The 23,401-nt window shown below is 32.9% G+C and overlaps 1 protein-coding gene across 1 annotated transcript in view; it reads left to right on the forward strand.

Annotated features, from left to right (window-relative positions):
* Window positions 1-23,171, forward strand: part of LOC127718675 (putative uncharacterized protein DDB_G0287113) — a 115,056-nt gene extending 91,885 nt beyond the window's left edge. Inside the window, exon 8 of the mRNA XM_052224728.1 lies at window positions 22,570-23,171. Within this exon, the coding sequence (XP_052080688.1) occupies window positions 22,570-23,171 (602 nt within the window). The remainder of the gene's footprint in view (window positions 1-22,569) is intronic.
* Window positions 23,172-23,401: the final 230 nt, after the last annotated feature.

A 23,401-nucleotide genomic window follows, 5' to 3' on the forward strand; every position in this document is an offset into this window, starting at 1 on the left:
AGCGAGATAATATTGTTAGTTGCACAAAACATATGTAATGTTCAGTAGTTGTTGTTTGTTGATGTGGTTCATAAGTGTTTCTCGTTTCTCATTTTTTATACAGATTAGACCGTAGGTTTTCCCGTTTGAATGGTTTTACACTAGTCATTTTAGGAGCCCTTTATAGCTTGTTGTTAGGTGTGAGACAAGGCTCCGTGTTGAAGACCGTACTTTGACCTATAATGGTTTTCCTTTACAAATAGTGACTTGGATTGAGAGTTGTCTCATTGGCACTCATACCACATCTTCTGATATCTATAAAGAAATATTTTGTTTTGCGAAAAAATATATTAAAATTAATTTAAGCAAGTAACATTCTAATAGCAATGGTTAGCTGAACTCTCCTGCCTTTTTATTATTTTTGCAGATAGGGGATATTCCGATTACGTTATTATGTTTACAGAACCTCCAAGAAGCGAAAACATTCCTCGACTGTATATTCGTTCTTCGGAAAGCGGAACTGTCAGTGTATATTCTAAGGCTGGACTTCTCCGCACTGTTGACTTGAATTCCAGTAATACTGCAATAGACATTCCCAATTCTCTCTTTACCAAAGATGGCATTTCGAATGACGCAATCCATGTGAATTCTACTGTACCTATTGTCCTGTATGGTTTTGTTACTGATACCGCTGTTGACGGATATTTGGCCTTACCATCTACTATTCTAGGTGACAAATACATTGTCCCAACATTCAAACCATATACAAATGAGGATCTCAGGAAAAGTTTGCTCGGTGTCGTTAGCTTGGAGGAAAATACACAAGTTCAAATAAAGCTGAGAATGCCAGTCAGCAGCAAGAAGGTCAAATATAATAATCTATCGTATGGAAATGGCGAAACACTGACAATTACCTTATCGAAACTTCAAACATTGCAAATATCTCATATTTATGACCTGTCTTGTTCTATTGTTACTTCCAACAAACCAGTAGGCGTGGTTTCTGGAAACAGGTGCAATGCTATAAACCACTTTTATTGTAACGCATTCATTGAAATGGTATTACCTGTAAACCAACTTGTCCAAGAGATCATTATTCCGACGATTGCCAACAGAAACGATAGCGTTGTAAGGGTGTACTGTCATGAAGCTACTCAATTAAAAATATCAACACTCAGCCGGATTTATCTATTCAATATAGAAAAAGAACATTTTTTTTAGTTTAACAGTTCTCACTTAGCATACATAAATGCAAACGAGAGTGTTCTTGTTGTAAATTTTCCGAAAGATATCCCCAACTATGACGCCTACATGATGACAGTCCCTGGCATAAAACATTACCGATCAAACTACAATTTCACTGTTCCCGCCGGATACACCAGCTACATAAGTGTAACATATCTCGTCACAAACGTAAACACACGATACAATCCATTGGATGAATTCAAAATCGATAATCAGAAGCTGATTTTGACAAACATGTTTAACAAAACAATCAATATTTATTCCATTGCAACATTTAGTAGTGCAATTGAAGGTGGTGCCCATGAAATCCGCCATGATTTAGACTTGAAGTTTGGACTATGGATTTATGGAGAAAAGAATTTTGAAGGTTATGGTTTTCCAGGCGGAATGGCTTATATAAGTCAACCTTAACTCTTAGTCATAAGAAAACTGTTTAAATCTTTTATATTTGTGTGAAATCCACCTTTTTATCAGAGCAACATGTTTTATAAAATCGAAAAAAAAGAACGTGCAATGCCGATTTCTACACATACGCGTACGACAAGTGTGCATATTTATGAAATTACTGTTATTTGTTTTGATAGAGAAATCACATAAAACCCCTGTTCTTTTGAAATTTCCTCAAAAAGGGTTTGTCCGAAAACGTCTTATTTTTATTTTTTGATAAGGTTTATAACAATATATATACCAGAACTTGAATTGATAAATATTCCATGAATGTGACACGAATGACAAGTTATGAATTGTACTACACCATGTACACGTGACAGTGTTATTTACGCATCCCAACATGTCAGGTACTCTCGGTGTGATTAAGGCTTTTTAGCCCAATTATAAATTGGCTTATGCAGACGTTTTGGACTTTTTTCCCATTAATGTTCAAGGTCGCTACTAATTTTTCATTCCTACTGATTTAATTCGGGTGCAACTAATCAGTTTCATGTAGATAAAACGCGTGTCTGTCATGTCTGTAGTGATGACTTATAAGCCTCGTATCTTTGATGATTCATATGAACAGAAAGGCAATTTCAGATAAGGTTAATATTTCGTCCACGGTGTTATCACCAGACCAGTAACATGTGTTTTAATGGATACATGTAGAATAATGTCATGTTTATTTTGATACTGACTTTATTAGCAATAATATCAAGCGATCCCGCTAGGCCATGCATAAAATGCCATTATTCTTCTTCTCTGCAACTTTTTTAGCAATTTATTTTTTTCTAATTGAGTATATGAAAAACAAATTAAATCAGTTAGTAAAACTACTTTTACGCATACAAAACGTTATGATGTTTGTTCGGTTGTATGAATAAAGTCGCGTGCATTTTATTGATAAATTGACGTGTATGGACACGAACACGCAACCTTGCTGCACTACTAACGTTACGTGATGTCATTGCTTGATATTTTTGAGTATGAGTCCTGTCCATTTGATAGAAAAAATAGGCAGGAAAAGGGAAATGTACAATTGTCGACAAGATCAATTAACTGCTCATAAAATGTTCTAAAAACTTTCGACACACCATGGTTCTATTCCCGTGCAGAAATGGCTAAGCAAGATTTTGCACAATTTTTTTGAGTTAAGTTTTTGATTAGGCTTCTCTTCTGTTGGAATTCGAGTGTCACAGACTAGTCTAATGTAGAAATGAAATGCATGTACGCCTGGCGTCTTTAATTCTAATCATTGTATCTTTTATGAGTTTAAAAATAATTTTCCCACTTTAACTTTAAACTTGCCATAGTTGATGTCGTTATATTCATTCAGCTTATTAATTACAATGTACTTTATCAATGTTTTTTGTAATAATCACAGATTAACTTAATGTTGTAGCGTATCCATATCAATGTTGTCATTTATTTTAGATAACCTTTGCATTTCAAATGTATACAAAAACAGCCAAAAACAAACATGGAAGGTTCGATTAATTGCTACCTTTGAATTTTTCTCAACTCAAGCAGATATTTTCTAAATGTGGTGAAATCTATTGTATATTGTTATATATCAGTTGCGTACATTTAAATATAAATTAATATCGGAACTGATTGCGTATTTGTAACAATTAATCAATATCCCAAATGTACAAGTTGGGAATTTTCTGTCGTGACAAAGAGACATTGGAACAATTTTTTGTAATGACAGTTGCATATTTTCTTACAAGAAGCATAGAGGTAAGATAAATTTCGTTTTAAACTTTATGTGATGTTAGTTACAAGAAAGTAACAATGTTTTACATATTTGATATTTTTTTAGTTTAGGAGATACATTTTAGGTTTTTCTAACGTTTACCTAAGTCTATATTACTCATCTTTGTTAAAGTACTTGTACTCGTTAATATTACGGATTTAGCGACCAGTCAGTCGTAACGGATCAGTCATCAATCAGTCAACGATCAGTCATCAATCAGTCAACGATCAAAAATATTATCTTCTGAAAACAAATGATTAGTCGAAAATTGATTATGACGTCAAAATTTCTTGGTTTCTTCTGAATTTTCCTATTATGACGTCATGAAGAAAGGCGACCATGCCAGATGACGTCGCATATAAAGAAAACAACTTCCTGAAAATCTTTGAAAAAGAAGGGAAAAAAATCATTAGAGAAACAGATTCCGACACTATAAGTCGTGTATTACAATATTTCTCCACTTTGCAGTGTAGGAATCTATATTTCTTACATTGATACCAGTGGATAATCGGATTTATCTAAGCGAGAGAGTTTAATTATCAATTTTAAAGTCGGAGCCTCGAGATTGGATAAATCCGATAATCCACGAGTAACTATTACGAATCAGTTTCTCTGATGATTAATAATCAATTTACATTTTTTTTATAAACGAAAATCCCCTTCGAGTGTCTTCCATATTCCACAAAGTTGTCAATTTCATTAACACTTGCATATTTTGATTCATCCAGTGAGCTGATAAAGGTTATAACCATTAACTCTTCCTATCATCTTCTGAGATCATCGTAAACCACACGTTGATTATTTTTTTTATACAATGGATTTGGAAAGGGTTCGAATTGGCAAAGAATTAGAAAAAGTTTAATGTATAAATTCAAAGTCACTAAATGGCCTCTCCAATTCTTTGTACTTAAATTATTTGATGTGGTTTGTAAAGAATAACAACATAATACACAATGGTTTAGATTTGTATTATCACAGTATATTTAAAACAAACTCCCCCCGGCAAAGTTGGCCTTAGATGGATTTGGCTATTATTTTTAGGTCTTTTTGGTTTATAGCTCTTCTACGTTTTCGGTGATTATAAATTCTTGGCTTTCAGATATTCGGCATTCATCGTTTCTGATGAAGTTAAATAGAAAAAAGCGCTTCGGATGCATGAAATTTATAACGTGTTGTTTTCTGGGGTTTTTTCGTTAGTTTAAATCTCAACGTTTCTTTAAAAATATTTGACAATTATTTTCATAAAAAAAAATAGGCCAATAGTTTTGTGGGAATATATTACTTATATTACCAAAGGAAATTCTTTGCTCTTGAAAAGAATTATACTGTAATACTCTAAATTTATTTTATTGTTTAACATGAACCTGGAAAGCAAATGAATAGTTTTGCTACCTATGAATGATTGGAATATAAACGACCTTTAATGTTAATAGAAATAGTAAAAATGTTATTCATATAGCAAGTGGAAATTCACCTTTATTATTGATATTGATTGACCTTCAAAGAATATGAATATTTTTGTAACTCGTGACTGGTGATCTGTATATAATGTTACCTTAAATGTTGAAAAGAAATAACAAAAATTGTATCTTAACTGATATTGCTAGATAATAGTCCCTAGTTTTATTGCAACTGATTGAACAGTAGAAAATATGTTTTTTAATAATTTGACAACCTTATGTGTTCCATAAATGTTACCTATTGTGTTCTAAAGAAACAGTAATCTGTGACATTTTTATTGTCACCCATATGCATAAAGTTATTGAACCCGATTGACTGGTGCAAAAAATGACTAAAAAAGTTAAGCTACTAACGACTTATGATTTGTATATATATATACAAATCATAAGGCTTGTTCTATATAATTTTCCTGCTCATGCTCTAAAGAAAGTCTAATTTTTATTGTTACTCAAATAGCAAGCTGACATTCTGTTATTTCATTCAAATTGCATGTTGACGGATAAAGAAAATGAATGATTTGCCTACCTATGGCAGGATTTTTCTATATATTAGTACAGCTTGTGTTCTAAAAAAGACTTATTGTTTATTGTAACTCGGGTAACAAGCTGAAATTTCCGTACTTAAATTCAAATTTGATTGACTGGTAACGAAAATTAAGTGTGTTGCTCCCTATCACTGTTGTGTTTTATTTTAATTGATCTTTAATATTCAAGAGAAATGGAAACATTTATTTTGTAACTCATTTGGAAAGTGGAAATTCCCTTAATTAATTTAGATTGATTGACTTGTACAGAAAATGAATAAATTGCTACTCTGACTGTTTGCTGTGTATAATTTTTATATTTAATGTTTTAAAAAGGGATGAAATTTTAAGTTGAAAAAAAGTGAAGCCGATTAAAGTATAGTTTCTTACTTCCGCATTATGTTCTCACATTTAGAGCAAAATTTTAACGACCTTGGGGTTTATAAGAGTATAGACTAGGAGAGGTTAGCGATATTTTATAACTTATTTCATTAAATGAATGTTTTAAAAACAATATATGTGTCATGTGTGTCTGTTAATAACTTTTTTTATGATACATTTAATATATTTGATCTTATGTACTTAATGTGTTGTGATTTTGTCTTCTATATTATTCGTTTAGATATCAAATCTAAGTAGCATATACTATTATAAATGTAAAAAGAATTCAATACAAAATGTCATGTACTTACATTTTGTCGTGTAAGTTAATGGCTGCAAGTCACACTCAGTGGTTAAACTAATAAACGTATTATCAAGTGATGGATTTGTTATTCAATGCTAATGCTCTGGAACTCGTATCAAAAAGTGGAGTACATCTTGTTGTGCGATACTATAACTGCTTGTTATACAGTCTATCGAATCAACTCAATGCGGTAACCTTGATAAATAAGTGTGCCCTGTAATTGTTTTATTTTGGGTTGCTTACCTAATGCTGTCAATATAAGTGAACTATACCAAACTGTCATATAAGTGGTATAAATGGGAGATTAGGCTACCGATAAAACCAAGTTTAACTCACTATTTTTTTCTTAAAAACATATCTGATACACTCACATTATGGTTTTAATCGCATCTTTGAAACATATTAAAGCTGATAAGTTTCAGATACTTATATTATAATCAAAAACCTAATCATACATTTCTTCTAAATTGTAATTTTATATTATCAAGTTTGAAATAATTACAAATTCCACAGACTCCGTAATACAACTAATTACAAATACGACACGTTCCCTTTCCTCTAGCGGTCATATTTTTGAATACAAGGTGCCACAATTAAAAGCTTTTAAATACGGAAACTAAAACATATATCAGATAACAGGTTCCAAAGAAGTTTGATGTTCTGATCAAATTACTTTTAAATTATTTGAAATGATTATTATAACTTAAACACGCAATTAAAAATTGCAAAAACGTTGCCATAGAAACATGTGCATTAGTAAATGTATCTCAGATGTCAAATTCTCCAAAAAATAAACTTGAATTATATGCTTTTTTTTTATTAATATTAAGCAAAAATTATCACCTCGCTGCCGGAGTGTCTAGAATTACGAAGAACTTGCATACAAGACACGCAAATCGAACACCTAAAGTTAATTTGTAAATACTATATGTGAAAAGAGTTTTCGGGTCATATCTATCGGTTTTTGGTTCATAGTTAGTTTTGGAGAGTTTTGAGCTATATTTCAGACTTAGGGTTGTCAAGGAGATTTGTTTATGAATTGTGATGTAAACTCATTTCGAAAAATTTTACGCTTGGAAGTGGTTTCTTGAGGGTCAAGATTCGTTGATACGGAATATTCATCAACAAGGTCTTGGTATCTACCGATTCCCTTTTTTAGAAAAAGGACGAGACTTTCTTTGACATACCTCTGGTTCATCAACTTTCTGCTCAGACATTGGTGACCTTTTACAAAGTCTGAGAAGCAGCTTAAAGCTCTTGAATACCGAATTAGTTGAGAAATGTATATTTCATATGCCGGTGAAGTTGTTAATTGCTACTAAGTTGGAGGAAATTAATAATTTCAAAATTAAAATTGTCTCGTTTGTCATAGATTCTGGTACTGTGATGACCGTTTGTGTCAAATTTGAGGCGTAAATCTAAAATTAAGGCAGAGGAATCCGTGTCTTTTATTTCTTTAATTTCTAGTTCTGGAGGATATATTAATGGAACCCAAACAGAAAAATTTGGATCGTTCATAGAAAGAACATCATCAATATATCGGAATGTGAAATTAAATGATATGGCTTCTTTGATCTTTGTGTCTGAAGGAAATCCAACTCATATCTTTTAGACGATGTTTCAATTTCACATGAGGAATGATGGTATACAGGTTTAAAAATCAAAAGTTTTGACAGAACTTATTTCAGAGAAGATCGAAATTTAAAATTATCCAGACGTTCTTTAGAATCCACACATGGTTAATACCACTACGCGTGTAAATAATTTCACAGTATTTCTCTTTCAATGCGGACAGAATCTTTGTCAATCTAATTGACAATGTTTGGTCAAACATGCAGATGAGCCGGCAGAGTACCGTTGTTTGTACGGAAGTTTTTTCAGCTTAGGTATCCAAGGTAAGTCCTCCGATTTGCTGTTCAATTTAATGTTCATTGAAACCATGAAGGACTTATGATTCGCCAAAATCTCATCCTTGTCAAATTACTTTTTTTTATGTGATTCCTCAGTTATTTCTAATTCTTTTACAAGACACTCGTAGTAGCACGATTTACCTACACAGAAAATATAGTTTGAAGCCTTGTCCACAGGACCAACAACGTACTTATCGTGAAGAGATGATAGATATTTCACAGCCTCTTTGTCTCTGAAAACGGGCTTTGGTCGATCATTCACACAGTTTTTTAACTTACGAATGCGACGTTTAATCAGAGACCTGATTGTGTTGACCCATTCTGAAAAAGTTTCCAGTTCAACTTCTTCTCGTAGTCCTCAATGGAATTCATAATTTTTTTGAAGTTATGGTTTCAATTGATGTGGGACCATGAAATATCACCTTTCAGAGATATTCAAGTTGAATAATGTTTAAATCCTCAGTAATAACATGGCCTGAGGGGCAGTAAATATAAGGCGATTATCAATTAAAACAGAAAATCCAGAGATCGATGCATTTTAGATATCTAAATGATCCTTTGAAAACGATGTTCCTGTTTTGTTTGAGGTATATCAATATGGGAGACAAGTTTTGTAAAGATAGTTCAATATCCAAAGTAAATTGAAAATATACCAGAAATTCAGTTTGGCTTATAAGTACATGCTGAATGATGACCAAAATTTTGCCAAAATTGAAATAATTTAGCAAACTTTACAATAAACAAAGCGACGCAAACTTTATTCGATAGGCACGTTTTGAATAGCACTTACTTAATCATTTGTTAATAATATTTGTTCAACAGTCAACACAAAACTATTTGAAATATTAAAAAAGTTTCCTAGAGAAAAATGAAATCAATAATTTAGCCTCTGAATTTTCAGAATGGCAAGCAAGTCAGAAAAAAGAAAGCCGTATGCAGAACATTTCAGTAAGTACGTAAATACTTATACTGTATATTATAATAACTGTTCTGACTATTTAATTCCTTTTGCTTTTGCAGTAGTTATACATTCCTATTGTAGTACATTCAATTAGACTACTAAAAGTTGTCTTTTTTATTATGTTATACACCACAAATGCCAATTTAGAAATGAATACAAAAGAATGAGAAATATTGTGTATTTTAATCAATATCACAAAATTCCTGTACGTAATGTATCAAAAGGCATATGAACAGCGCTTTTATTATTGGTCTTCACCTCCACAGCAAAGCCTTCAGGATAGTGTCCATAGTTCGAACATGTTGTATATTATATGGCCACCAAAGGACGCGTTAAGTAAAGGCTTTGTTTTCGTTGCGTACTTTAAGCAGTAGTTCTAAAAAACAACTTCATCACTTTGATCTAATATGTGAATAGATACATAATCTGACTGCACTTTTGTCCATATAAAATTCGTATCAAAATAGTTTCCTCCTGGATAAAACCAGATTTTTATCCTTTTCACACGAAATGTGTAGCCAAAAAAATAACAGTTCCTCTGGTTTCTGGCTAGATATATCTCATGTTTTGTCTACATCTATGGGTGCATGTTGCCAAATTTGTATTTAGTACTGTATCAAATACTTGTACAACAAAGTATAGGTTGTATTTCATCTAGAAAACCACAGTAAATCTCAAAGGTCTCTTAGGCCCATGTCTTAATATATGCCAGAGCTAAACCGTTTGGTGTGACACAATAATGGTGCATTTTATGTAAAATATGTTTTTATTTTAATTTGCTGCCATGGAATGTGAAGTTATCGACCTGTAATTGGCAGAAAATGTCAATAACAAAAAGCGTTAACCGAAATGCTAAAATCGAAAGCTGATTGAAAAGAATCATCAAACCATGATAATGCATGTATATACAAGACGGAACCAAGTTTTTCCGTTATACGTTTTCAGTTTATTACTTGACATACGAGCACCTCTGTACTCGCCTCATTATCTGATCAATCAATATCTAACTACACGTCTGAATCCAGAGTTGAATTTAAAATTCATAATTTTAGCATATACATTTATTGAATCTATTCAAGTGATTGTAAGTTTTAAGCATAAACGGATTCATCTAACGTCGTAATTCATTTAGATATTACATTTGAAGTGTTATAACTTACTATAAAAATAAGAAGATGTGGCATTATTGCAAATGAGACAACTCTCCACAGCAGACCACATGACACAGAAATTACAGCTTTAGGTCACTGTTTGACCTTCAACAATACGTAAAACCCATACTGCATGATATATAAATATATACATGCAGCTATAAAATGCCCAAAGGTGATTTCGCATGGTTTTTGTTTGTTACTTTGATTTGTCTCTTCTTACTTGATTTGCGAGATTTGAACATCAGTGAAGCTCTGTCGACTTACTTAATCAATATTTTTTTGTAGTATTTTATAGACAGTTGATTGTCGTATTGTCGTTTTCTTCGACGTTTGGTTGTCCTAATTGTGTCTTTTGTCACTTTTTTTCAAAGACAAGATTATACTGAAACTTTTGAATTTGCGAACAATTAGAAAGGTTAATGTAAATAAAAATCATACCCAATATATTAAAAAAAAACTTCAAAAAAAATCCAAATAAACACACTTAGAAAAAAACAAAAAAACAAATTTAAACAAAATCAATAAATAAAACAGAAAATGATCGCATTCAAACAAATAAAAAAGGCTTGTTATATATGTGACCTTTGTTATTGATTGTATTCAAACAGTGCTGGGACGTTTGTAGACGAAATTCTAATCGGGTGAACTACTTTATAAAAACAAAGTAGAGATACTAGGCGGTTAAATAATATAAAAAAAATCGCGTTTCGTATACACACGACTCATTAGAGACGCTGGAATCAAAACAGGTAGCTGAATCAAAAGGACCATCACAAGAATGTTAATTCCACTTTTCTTATATGTTATGCTACACATGTTACACTAGATAAAGGTTAGTTCTTTGATAGTATTTAAGGAACTGAAAGATTTGTTGTAAAACACTTACTACAGACTGAGATCAAAACGCTATATGACGAGGTTTTTGTGAAGGTTAGGAAACCAAATGTTGAGAAGAGGTCTTAACCTGTGATGTGGGTATGGTATGATGGTGTATTATATGACTCTCTGTGAAGCGCACTGACCTGAATGTAGAAGAATTTATCATGATTTCATTTTTAAGAACTTCCGTGAAGTATTTACGTCATACTACCACCTCAAATTTTCAAAACCCGTTTCTTTAAATATATGCAATTAAATTATGAAAAGAAAAGAATGGTTTAGCGGCCAATATTTTTAATGGCACTTCTTGGATAAAACCAGAAGAATCGGAATATCTGAAAAAAGGTCCAAAACAAGACAAGCGAACATCCTTAATGAATCCATCATACATCAGAATTAAATGACCATACTGGTGCTCAGTTCCCAAAGTACATATAACGCACAATTACATGCTGCTTTAAGTCATGTTCCCCTGCAGTGTTGTATACATAATTTTCGTTATAAATAAGGGTTGCTAGTTCACAATCTGGTATATGTATCATTCCGGAATCGGAAAGGGTTATTCCGTATTCGGTTTGATGTTAACTCTCTCTCTCTCTCTCTTTTAATGTCAATGCGGGTAGCAGATGTTATTTTTATTGAGAGCCAAATATAACAACAAAAACTATTTTATTTGTGTTTATTTGTGTTCTTAATATATAAAAGTCCCCCGAGGATGCAAAATAGTGGTGGTCCCTTAAATTAATGAAATTTGAGACATTTACAGGGCTGTGATCTGTACATTATTTTTCACACGTGGTTCTGAAAATAAAAAGGAACATACCCAACTATATCAGTCCTATTCAGGACCGATAACTCTGTCGATAAATATTGTCGGGTATACAATGTTGTTGAAATCAGAGCAATTGTATTATATGTCTCTGTTGAAATGTATACAATAACAAATTTTTTTACACAAGTTTAACTTTATATCGATTTATTGAATGCCTGGATTTTGCTTAAAATATTGAATTAAAAAAATAAATAATAAAATCATATTCAATGAAATCTCGTTTAATTTTTTACGAAATAATACAAAATCCATTTAAATTAAAATTTGAATCAAAATATTTCTTTAAAATAATTATAGAAACATAAATATTAATTTGATTATCTTTTAAAGCAAACCTTTTTTTTTTAAAAGATTTTTTTTTATAATATTCATATTTTCTTAAAGTTTATTATGATACATACTTCTTCTGGTTTGATACGGGGAAGAGAAGATATTTATTTGTACAGTTATGAAAACTTTTGTATATCACAAAATTTAAACTCTGGTAATACATGTATACACAGGATGTTTAATGTCACCTGGTTGCTTTTGGTTTGCACGTCTACCTGAAAATATATTGTTATGTAACATTACATCCAAAGTCAGAGTTCACCTGTTCGTCAAGTGATGGGATTTTGAAGGTATGGAATATTTATCTATAATAATTGTTGGGATTTTTTTCTCTCTTGGGACGTAAATATGTTTTTGTTCTAAAAGGAATGTATAAATATATTTCTAAAGAAAGATAAATTATACAGAAAACAGCAAGAAAACCTTTTAAAAAAAGAAGAGAAAAAATTTTATTATAAATTTTATTGTTAACTATTTTCTGGTAACAGTATATCCTGGATATCTGTCAAAACAAAATGTTCCCGTGTCACACTTAAAATAATATTTTTTTAATCAATAAATTTTGAAATCAATCATATCGAAATATCACCAAAGAAAATAACAGAAACATCACAGATTCAACATGAAAATTAAATTAAATCAAGGAAAGTCTTACTATACAAATCCTCGATTTGATGCAACATTTCCATATACATGATCCGCCATTTTGAAAAATCCCGAAATATTCACTTTTTTAAATCGATTTTTGACCGAAATTGCCCAGAAATTAAACTGTTTTAAATTGTATTTTTCGCCAGATATATGTTTGAATATACTTAATCGATTTGCAAAGTTTAATTTTTATTAACGGAATTTCTTTATTTATTATACAAGTAGACATGGGTATCGGTACATTTAGCATTGAGTCAACGGAGAAATAACGAGAAAAAGTACATGTTTTTACGATTCTCAGTGACAGAATTTAATCAAAAATTAAACTGTTAGGACCAACATTGTTTGATAGAAATATGTTTGAATATCAAGGATTGATTTGCAAAAGTTAGAAACGGGTCAGGTTCATGAGAAAACTAAACTTTATTGAAGCACCTATGCATTTTATATGGGGCAATATAATACAAAATGGCGGCTAGTATACGTCACAAAAGTCACGTGATGTCTGACTTAGTTGTATATGAAACTTTTCAAGGTCGCCATTTTGACATCGTTACCAAATAATATATTTGCCTGTTGGTATGACTCTTAGCAGATTAAGGAGTCAGATTGAATATAATACAAACGCCTTGGACACTGGTATTAGATTACGTAAAACCCCTTTTGTATTATCTGACAGTAAGGCCAGATATCTCCGTGACGAAGTTACCCGAGGTATTGAAAGGGATATTGTCTGGTGGTTTGAAGGAGGTGCCACAGTAGAAAAACAATTCAGATTTTTACAAGAGAACCTTGAAGTTGAGTTACATCGTCATCCTCGTATTGTACTGTATTTGTGGCTGGGTACATGTAATTTGACGGTAAAAGACGGTCTGCTAATGAGTTGATAAAAAATTCAGAGAAAGTTATGCTTTTATTAGAGGTTCCCCTACCGTAGAACCTGTATTATTGGAGCTACCCCCGTATTCAATTTTTGAATACAACAAATATAAAGGTTGTGAAGATCCTAAATATAAACAAGATGACAAAAAGTTGAATGAGCAAATAGAAGTCGTTAACACTTTTGTAAGAGAAACAAATCTCATTTACAGGAAAGAATCGCCAAAACTTTCTCTTGATATCGAAAATACAAGAAAAGCTAGGAACAATCATGCTAGATACTCTTTCAGATTTACAACATTCTATAATGACGGTATTCATCCTATCCCAGCTCTTGCGAGACTTTGGCTGCTGTTAAGAATTTATCGACGAATTGTTACCGCCTGTGCATAATAAAGAGTCAACTTTTGTGTGTATATACTATGTGTTATTAATAAAACTGCAAATAAAGTGAGTTTTGCGTTGCTAACACTGTTCCTTGATCTCATGATAAATAAAGTGAATATATGGTTCTAGATTTATGTTTGGTAAGAACAGTCTTGCCATGTTCAATAAAATATTTTTTCGGTGAGAACAGTCTTGCCAAATTTTGAGATTACAACTCGCATTGCTAGTATGAGTAACGATACAAACTCGTCTTTATTTACGGAAGAATCAATTGAAAACGGACCAGACTCGAAACAAAGTGAATCGGTTTCACTATTTTTTTTAAACGATTCATTTTTGAAGGCAATGCTTTAAATAAATTGTATTCTTTTCAAACTCCATCACACGATGATCAAAATACTGAAGTGCGCGATTTGCGACAACAAATTCATGAGTTAAGCGAGCTAGTAAAAGCTCAAACGGTAATGAAATCCGACAAAAGTTCTCCGCCGGCTCCTGCAGCCGCTTCATCTGAAATATCCGAAATGAAGGATCAGATGCAGTCATTAATGTCTCTTTTATCAGGCATGAATGTGCAGAATAAGCCACAAGATGCAAATGATCGACAAAATACGACTCACAACAATTATAATTATCCAGCGAATAGCGGATAAATAACCAATGATCGCAATAACTTTTCCGGACCGTGTTTTAAATGTAAAGGTAGAGGTCACCGACAGCGTGAATATTATTGGAACGGTATGGGCCAAAATTTGTCGACTGCAAAATATCTGTTGTGCCAGCAGGAGGGACATACAGCACATTTCTGCACAAAGTTTGATTTGGGAAACCGACAGAACCCGGGAGACAAGTACGGTCGTCCGGGATAGATTCCGAAAGTGCCTTTATAGACTTCAGTTCACAAAAGAAGCATCAATTTTTGTACATAAATATTTTTTTCGATCAGATGAAAGTGGCTGCAATAGTTGACTCGGGCAGTTCTATCAATATCATGTCGAAATCTTTATTTGATTCTGTTTCCGACAAACAAAAATTAGTATTTGAGCAGTTGGATTGTTCCGAAATAAGGTTAGCCAATAATGACACAATTAAAGTAACGGGAACGGTAAAAACTAAATTGTACAGAGAGACGCAAAGGGTAATTGAGATTGATGTATATATTCTCCCAGTAACTTCACATCCGGTCATTCTAGTGACGGATTATTTAATGAAAAACAATGTTGTGTTAGATTTTAGTAAAATGTCATGTCAATTGAATACCGCAAATGTTCAAACCTATAAGCGACTTAGTCTTGAACCAAATACAGAAACTATTGTTTGGGCTAGGGTTCCGAATTACACTACATTGGGATTACAAGGTGTGTGCTCAATTTTCATGTAGAAAAGGTTTGCTTGTAGCTTAATCTGTTGTCATCGTACCGATAGGAAAGTGCCGGTAAAACTTTTAAATCCAACAAGTGAAAATATTGTTATTCCGAAAGGCCGTACAATAGCAAAATTTAGTGTACTAAATAAGGAATATGAATGTGCATCATTTTCAGATACTATACCGGAAGTACAGCATGTAGAAAATTCCGGAACTATTGATTCACCTCATTTCCAATTTACTAGCTCGAAACCCGACTATTCAAAAGTGAAGTCCCTGTTTACGTTACCAGGAAATTTACAAGAAAATGAATTAGATAAACTAGCGTGTTTGTTGCATGACAATCCAGATCTTTTTGTCACGGAAGATAATCCGAATTTAGGCTTTACGCGTGTGGTGGAACATAAGATTTTACTGAAACCGGACGCCGTTGGCAAACACCAAATGCCATATCGCCTCCCCCCTTATAAGAGGGAAATTTTGAGAGAACAAATTGACAATTTGTTAAAACAAGGTATAATTGCTCCTGTGAGTGAAACAGAAGATTTGTTAATTACCAGTCCTATTGTACTAGTCCCTAAGCGATCCAAGAATTCTGCTAAACCTTGCGCCCAAGACTTCTGATTTTGTTGCGATTTTTGTTTTTATATTTCACAAACTAGGTAATTCAAATATTTAATACAAGACTTACAAGAATTGACAGAATCGTTCAGCGAAGTAATGCCGAATTTTATAACGTCAATTGATCTTTCTTCAGGTTTTTTCCAAATGGGACTTTCAAACTACTCTTGTCAATATACAGCTTTCAACACATGTTTTGGTACTATTAAATTCAGACGATTACCAATGGGTTTAAAAACTGCTCCAAATACTTTTCAAATGCTTATAGATAAGGTCTTACACGGATTGAAATTTAAATCTTGTCTCTGCTATTTGGACAACGTCTTGGTTTTTTCCGACACAATCGAAAAACATTTATCAGATTTGAAGGAAGTATTTCAACGATTTCGTGCTGCAGGATTAAAATTAGAACCAAAAAAGTGATCATTTGCAGCATCGTCTTGTGTTTTTCTCGGACATCTTAATCTCGAAAGACGGGATCAGCCCGCCACCCGACCGTATAAAGCCGATTTCAGATTATCCACGACCAAAGAATATCAAGGGAATTGAGACGATTATTTAACTAGTTAAGAACATTTATACCGAATTATAGTGCACTTGTTTTTCCATTAACTCGACTTTTGAAAAAAGAGCAGATATTCACATGGCGTAGTGAACAGGAAACTGCATTTAAAGACTTGAAACATAAATTGGTGAATTCGGACATACTTAGTTTACCAATGTTCGACCTGACTTTTCGCTCAAGTGTAGATACATCAGCACGAGGTATTGGATATATGTTATATCAGCTTGACCCAAATGACAAAACACAAAAACCACTTATTATTAGGTTTGGCTCTAAATCTTTGAGTCCATGGCAACAGTCTTAAGGTCCAACAAAGTTAGAACTTTTAGGAATGGTCATGAGCATACTTGATTGTGCGGATAATTTGCGTGGGAATTATTTTATAGCTGAATGTGACCATCAAGCATTAAAACCTTTGTACCAAAAACAGTTTAAAGGAGCATTTACGAACGTTGGACGTTAATACTTCAGCAATTCTCGTTTGAAATCGTGTACAAAAAGGCAGACGACATGCAAGTTCAGGATGCATTATCTAGGTGCGAAAATAACAAAGCAGACGTCGTAGAGAGCCCAGTTGATCCGTTTTTTCCGTTCGTCGAAGACATATGGGGTAAAGTTAAACTACCAAACGGTCAAAATTTTTCAGAACTGATTGCTTCAAAAATTGCCGATGTACAAGTAGTCCATTTATCTGAAAATGCGCATGGCGCCGACACAATTATTAGTGACCCGTATGATGCTGATACAGATTAAAGCGACGATAATATCAGAAAAAAATCAGTGAGAAAAAAGTCGAAACAGCGTCGATCATTGTACAAGTCAGATACCGGAATCGTTAACAAAACTCTAACAACATCTGTTTTTGAAAATCTATCAATTTCTACCGAAAAAATAAAAAAACTGCAACGTCAGGATATTACATTGAAAAAAATTATAGACTATCTCGAAAATGACACTTTACCCGAATCTCAAAAGGAGGCTAGGCGAGTATATTTAAAATCATATGATTACGCCTTGATTGACAAAGTCCTATTTCATTCTCGAGTTGCTAAAGCTAAACGAAACAAAATGATGGATCATTATCAGATTTTTATACCCGATGCGCTCATTAATACTGTACTTGTTGTTCATGATTCACCTCTTGGCTGACATTGCGGGATAAACAACACTTTGGACAGGGCAAAAGAACACTTTTTATTTCCCAGAATGGGAAAAATCATTCCAGACTATGTACAATCATGTCACCTTTGCCAAATTCGCAAGGTCTCAAATAAGAAAACAAAGCAGGAAATAGTGTCCGGCCGAACCATTTCAGGTGTGGCAGATGGACCTATGTGGTCCTTATCCAATTTCCGTTAATGGAAATACATTTGTGTTTACAGCGGTTGATATGTTCACCAAATTATTATTTGCATACCCGTTGCGAAATAAGGATGCAATAACGGTATGTGAGACAATATACAGGATGTTTACTACTTATGGAGTTTGCCAAACTTTGATATCGGATCGTGGTAGTGAATTTACCAATAAATGTACAGCCGAATTATGTAAATTGCTTGAGGTTACATAAGAGTTCACGCCAGCGTTTGCCCATCATTGCTTAGGGGCGCGTGAACGCCAACATCGAACGTTAGCAGAACGTTTAACTACTCATGTTCTAAAAGGAAAACCATGGGAAAACGAACTATGTTCAGTGATATTCTCAATGAATTTATCTGTAAACAACAGCATTGAGATTTTTTTCCATTCGAAATACTTTATGGGAAACGCCCAAATTTTCCGCTTATACAATTTAATAAAAAATCTTTCAAAGACATACCTGCAGATATGCGTACGTATTTTCAGGAACTCACTTGTAAATTAAATACAATACATGAAATAGTATCATTTAATGCTATCGCATCCGGATTACAAATGGAGGAAAAGGAGAATTTGATAACTAATAATTTAGAATTATCAATTGGTGACTATGTTTATTTGCAACGTGAATCTACCGTTGTAGGAAGAAAATTTCAGCAAAGAGGTAGGGCCATTTTCCCGTGAGTTTATTTCATTTGATTAGCTAGGTAAATCATGTTTTTAAATAGCCCGATAGATACTAATTATAGTATATGAAAACACGTCACATCATCTATTTTCATACCTTGAACAGGTATTCCCACAATAATCAAGGCCAAGACTATTGATTTTTTGTTTGTTTATCAAAACCAATATTGATTTTGTTTGTAAATGCCCCTGAGGAGCATTAAAATATGAATTATCAACTAATACATATTCAAAATTAGTTTTGTATTAAAAAAACATGGTGCTTCAGTTAGCGTGTTAATGTTGGTAGGTGATTTGTAGCGTACATGTATTTCACAGCTTTGTTTAACTTAAAACTAACAAAATATTAAACAAGAATGTGTCCATAGTACACGGATGCCCCACTCGTACTATCATTTTCTATGTTCAGTGAACCATGAAATTGGGATAAAAACTGTAATTTAGCATTCAAATGAGAAAGATCATATCATAGGGATCATGTGTACTAAGTTTCAGGTTGGTTGGACTTCCACTTCATCAAAAACTACATTGACCAAAAACTTTAACCTGAAACGGGACAGACGGACGAACGAACAAACGGACGAACGAAGGGACGGACGGACAAACTAACGAACGGACGCACAGACCGTAAAACTGAATGCCCCTAAGTGGCGCCTAAAAAAAGGGGGTTAAATATAAATACAAGAAACATTTAATAATCTATACAATTATCTGATATAATTCAGCTAATCTGATTCAAGATCGGTCTCTGTTTTAATGCCAAGAAGCCAAAAAATATCGGACGCATTTAATTGGGATGTTGTTTTCCTCAATTTGGATGTATCTATATCTATACACTGTTCCAGCTTTTAAGGTTTACCGTCTATATGAACCGGACAACAGCTTACACCAGTTGGTACTAGAACGGCTTGCGTAACAAACACATGTAATCTGGTCTTTTCTGCATGGCATTGTACCAAATGGATCGACCCTATGTTGTAATACAGATTCAACACTTTCTTCATGTTTTACCTACAGTCACGATTGGTAGTGTAATTGATTTTTTCCGTGGTGTTGTTTCATTTTCTGATGACTTAGGTTCCGGTGTAGGGACGGTGGTACAATGTAACAATGCCAGTACTAGTATCTACACAGTTGGTGGATTGGCGATAAAATTACTGTCTGCATTTGTTACATATCATATCATTTTCCAAAACGTTCTTGTTCAATATTTTGAAAAAATATTTTTGTTGTTTTGAAATTTTTCTGCTATGGTCTTTATAGCACACACAACATTTGGGCTTCATTGCTATATAATCAATTCTCGTGTTATTGGTTATGTACAAGCACCTACTTCAGTGTGACTCTTTGAATTAAACAAACATCCGAAAAAATGTGATAGAAACATAACATTTTGATATTTCAACATAAAAAATGAGAAAAATTAGCGTGAGATTTGAACCCCATCTTAAAAAAAATCCTTTATTTACAGTTTTAAGCGTTACCGATGGAGCCACGGCGACTCTTGAAAACATAATTGATATTCACATTGATTCAGCAGCTATATAGGTAAAATTTAGTGATGTTCCACATTTTATTAAAAAAGTTGTTTTTTAGGTATTAAGGACACACTAAACCAATTTCATTCTTACGGGGAAATATAAATTACAACAACAACAAAAAACATAACTTTGTTTTGGTTTGAAGTGTCCTTCTAGGGGGATTCCCTGTTTTTCCAACTTAAAAACACGGTAAATTCCGCATGATTGACTTTCATCCTTTTGTGGAGGTTAAATTAACTATTTTCCAGACATAACATAATACATAAAAATCGAGATATTGACCAAAAAACATTTTGATTTCATTTTTTTATCGTAAATTTTTTTCTTTCAGCACTTTTTGAAATAGGTCCTTCTGTGAAAAATTTCAGGGGAAATTGGCCCTACCTCAAATTTTTGATGGTCCGTATATAATTATTTACATTCCGAGTTCACATCGTATCAAACTCCTCGATCCAACAGGGAAAAGAAAGCTGTTGAACCCCGTACACATTAACAGACTGAACATAGCGCATATCCGAGTACCTGACCCTGCGCATTGTTTAGCTAGCGCCTTTAAATGATGAGAGTATCGAGTCGGAAGAAAATGAAACTCTCAGTTCTAGTAAGGATGACGACATTGAAAAACAACAGTCCAGCAGTGTTGACGGTGTTGAGCCTCATGTTAGGAGGTCTTCAAGAACCATTAAAAATCCATTGCGTTTCAGAGACGAAAGCTTCGTAACTGCTCATGATATTGAAAGTTAAACACATGCAAAATCCGAAAAGGTGAAACGAATTTTGGCAAAGAAAAAGAATGAAAATCAGTCATTATCTTGGTGATAACTGTGTCGCCAATTACTTGGAATATTCCGAATTTTAATTTGCTACAGTGTCGTTAAAGTTCAATAGTGAATATATTTAGTGGTATTTCTTTTGAATGACTTTGCTCCTTCGATTTGGATTTAAAAGGTTTGGTGATAACTGTATCGCCAATAACCATTGATATTTTTTTTTTGTAAATACGTTTTCGAATTAGAATTGCAGATCAATAATTTAAGAGGATTGGCATGCTAGAATGGCCCTTGTGTGGTATTCTGTCGATCTAAGGATATATGTTAGCATCGTTTGAAATGAAGCAAATGGTGTTTCATAAAACGGATTTGGTGAGAACTGTTTCGCCAAAGTAAATTTCGAGTGGTGTACTTGTGATTAGGATGGAAAATTTACAGTTTATGACTTGAATAACATTTAATGAACATTTACTTTTATTCGTTATGTTACTAATGATAGATGTGTTTTATGATTGCCTGTTTATATGATTGTGCATCTGCTACCCTTTTCATTTAAGCAGCTTTTATAAGTACATGCAGCTGTGTATATCTATCTATGTGAGTAAGAACGAGTCAGAAAGTGGTGTAGGAGATGTAATGATTTGCTTAGAACGAAAACCTTTGATTTTTTAATGCTGTCGTATGTGTGTGTAGACAAGCGAACGAGGAGTTTATGGTCTCCGCTGAGGAATCGTAACGTTTGTTATTCAATCGATGGATCCAGTTGAATATTTAAAAACTGTATCTCTATTACACTATACTTTATATTTGATGCATTAGTTGCAATATTTTTCATTGACTCTATATGATAGGTACACATGAATGTTTGGGTGCAGTCGCGATAGTTTGAGATGATTTTATAAGAGAGACAACATGTTTTAACCGTTTCATTAGTTGTTTTGAAATTGCATAAGTATTTCTTATATATGACTTTCATGTTCTATATTTTTGTTAATTATTACAATGTTGTATTCCGTCTGTGAAACTTCTTTCTTTCGGGGCTAGGATGTTGTATACATAATTTTCGTTATAAATAAGGGTTGCTAGTTCACAGTCTGGTATCTGTATCATTCCGGAATCGGCAAGGGTTATTCCGTATTTTGTTTGATGATAACTCTCTCTCTCTTTTCATGTCAATGCGGGTAGCAGATGTAATTTTTATAGAGAGCCAAATATTACAACAAAAACTATTTTATTTGTGTTTATTTGTGTCCTTAACATATAAAAGTCCCTCAAGGATACAGAAGCAAATACAACACCGTTGAAGTCTAAAAATGGGTTTATCTACTATGAAACAAAATCTGAGAATATATGCTTCTTTTAAGAAAACTTTGTACTAAATTTCTGTATCATAAATAGAAAAAATCAATTGGGTTGATGTTAGTTCGCAGTAATTTATGATTCAACACTAGTATTCAAAACTACTATAAGCATGAATGGATTTAATTTTCGTTATAATAATAAAAGGAAACATACTAACTAATAAACAATACAAATACACTGCAAAAGTATCAGATAGAAAATGTCTAACAAATTTTCTCCCTTCAAATTTGATAGAAGAAGAAGGAGAAGAAGAAGAACAACAACAACAACAGCAACAACAACATCAACAACAACAACTTCTTCTTAAAGAAGGAAAAAAAGGGGAAGAACAACGACGACAAGAAGAAGAACAGCAACAACAATTGAAAGAAGAAAAACAACGACGACTAGAAGATGAACAAAAACAACAACAATGGAGACAACAAAAAGTAGACGAAGAAAAACACCAACGAAAAGAAGAACAAGAAGAACAAAAACAAAAACAACAACAACAACAACAAGACGAAGAAGAGAAAAGACAACAAAAGCAACAAGAAAAAGTTGGTGAAAACAAAGACAAACGACGCACACAAGAACAAGAAGAACAACAACGACAAGAACAAGAAAAACGACGACGGCAAGAAGAAGAACTACGACGACAACAAGAAGAAGACGAAGAAGAAGAAGAAGAACTACGACGACAGGAAGAAGAAGAAGAGGAAGAAGAAGAACTACAACGACAACAAGAGGAAGAAGCAGAAGAAGAACTACGACAACAAGAAGAAGACGAAGAAGAAGAAGAGCTACGACGAAAACAAGAAAACGATAAACATTATTATGATGATGATGATGAGTAAGATATTAACTATATCAACAAAATAAATCATCTTTCAAAATAAAAATATTGTTCATAACTTCTTTTAAAAACCATTTATTTATAAACAGTAACAATATTTTGGATAAACATATGAGAAGTGTCTGTTAGCTTTGAAAAATAATATCAATGCTAATATACTTTACATTATAAACAAACTTTATTTCAACTGTCACTGAAATAAAAAATACAATTCTCACAATTACACCAAAA

This window comes from Mytilus californianus, unplaced genomic scaffold (genome assembly GCF_021869535.1).
Source record: "Mytilus californianus isolate M0D057914Y unplaced genomic scaffold, xbMytCali1.0.p SCAF_10, whole genome shotgun sequence".
Taxonomy (NCBI): domain Eukaryota; kingdom Metazoa; phylum Mollusca; class Bivalvia; order Mytilida; family Mytilidae; genus Mytilus; species Mytilus californianus.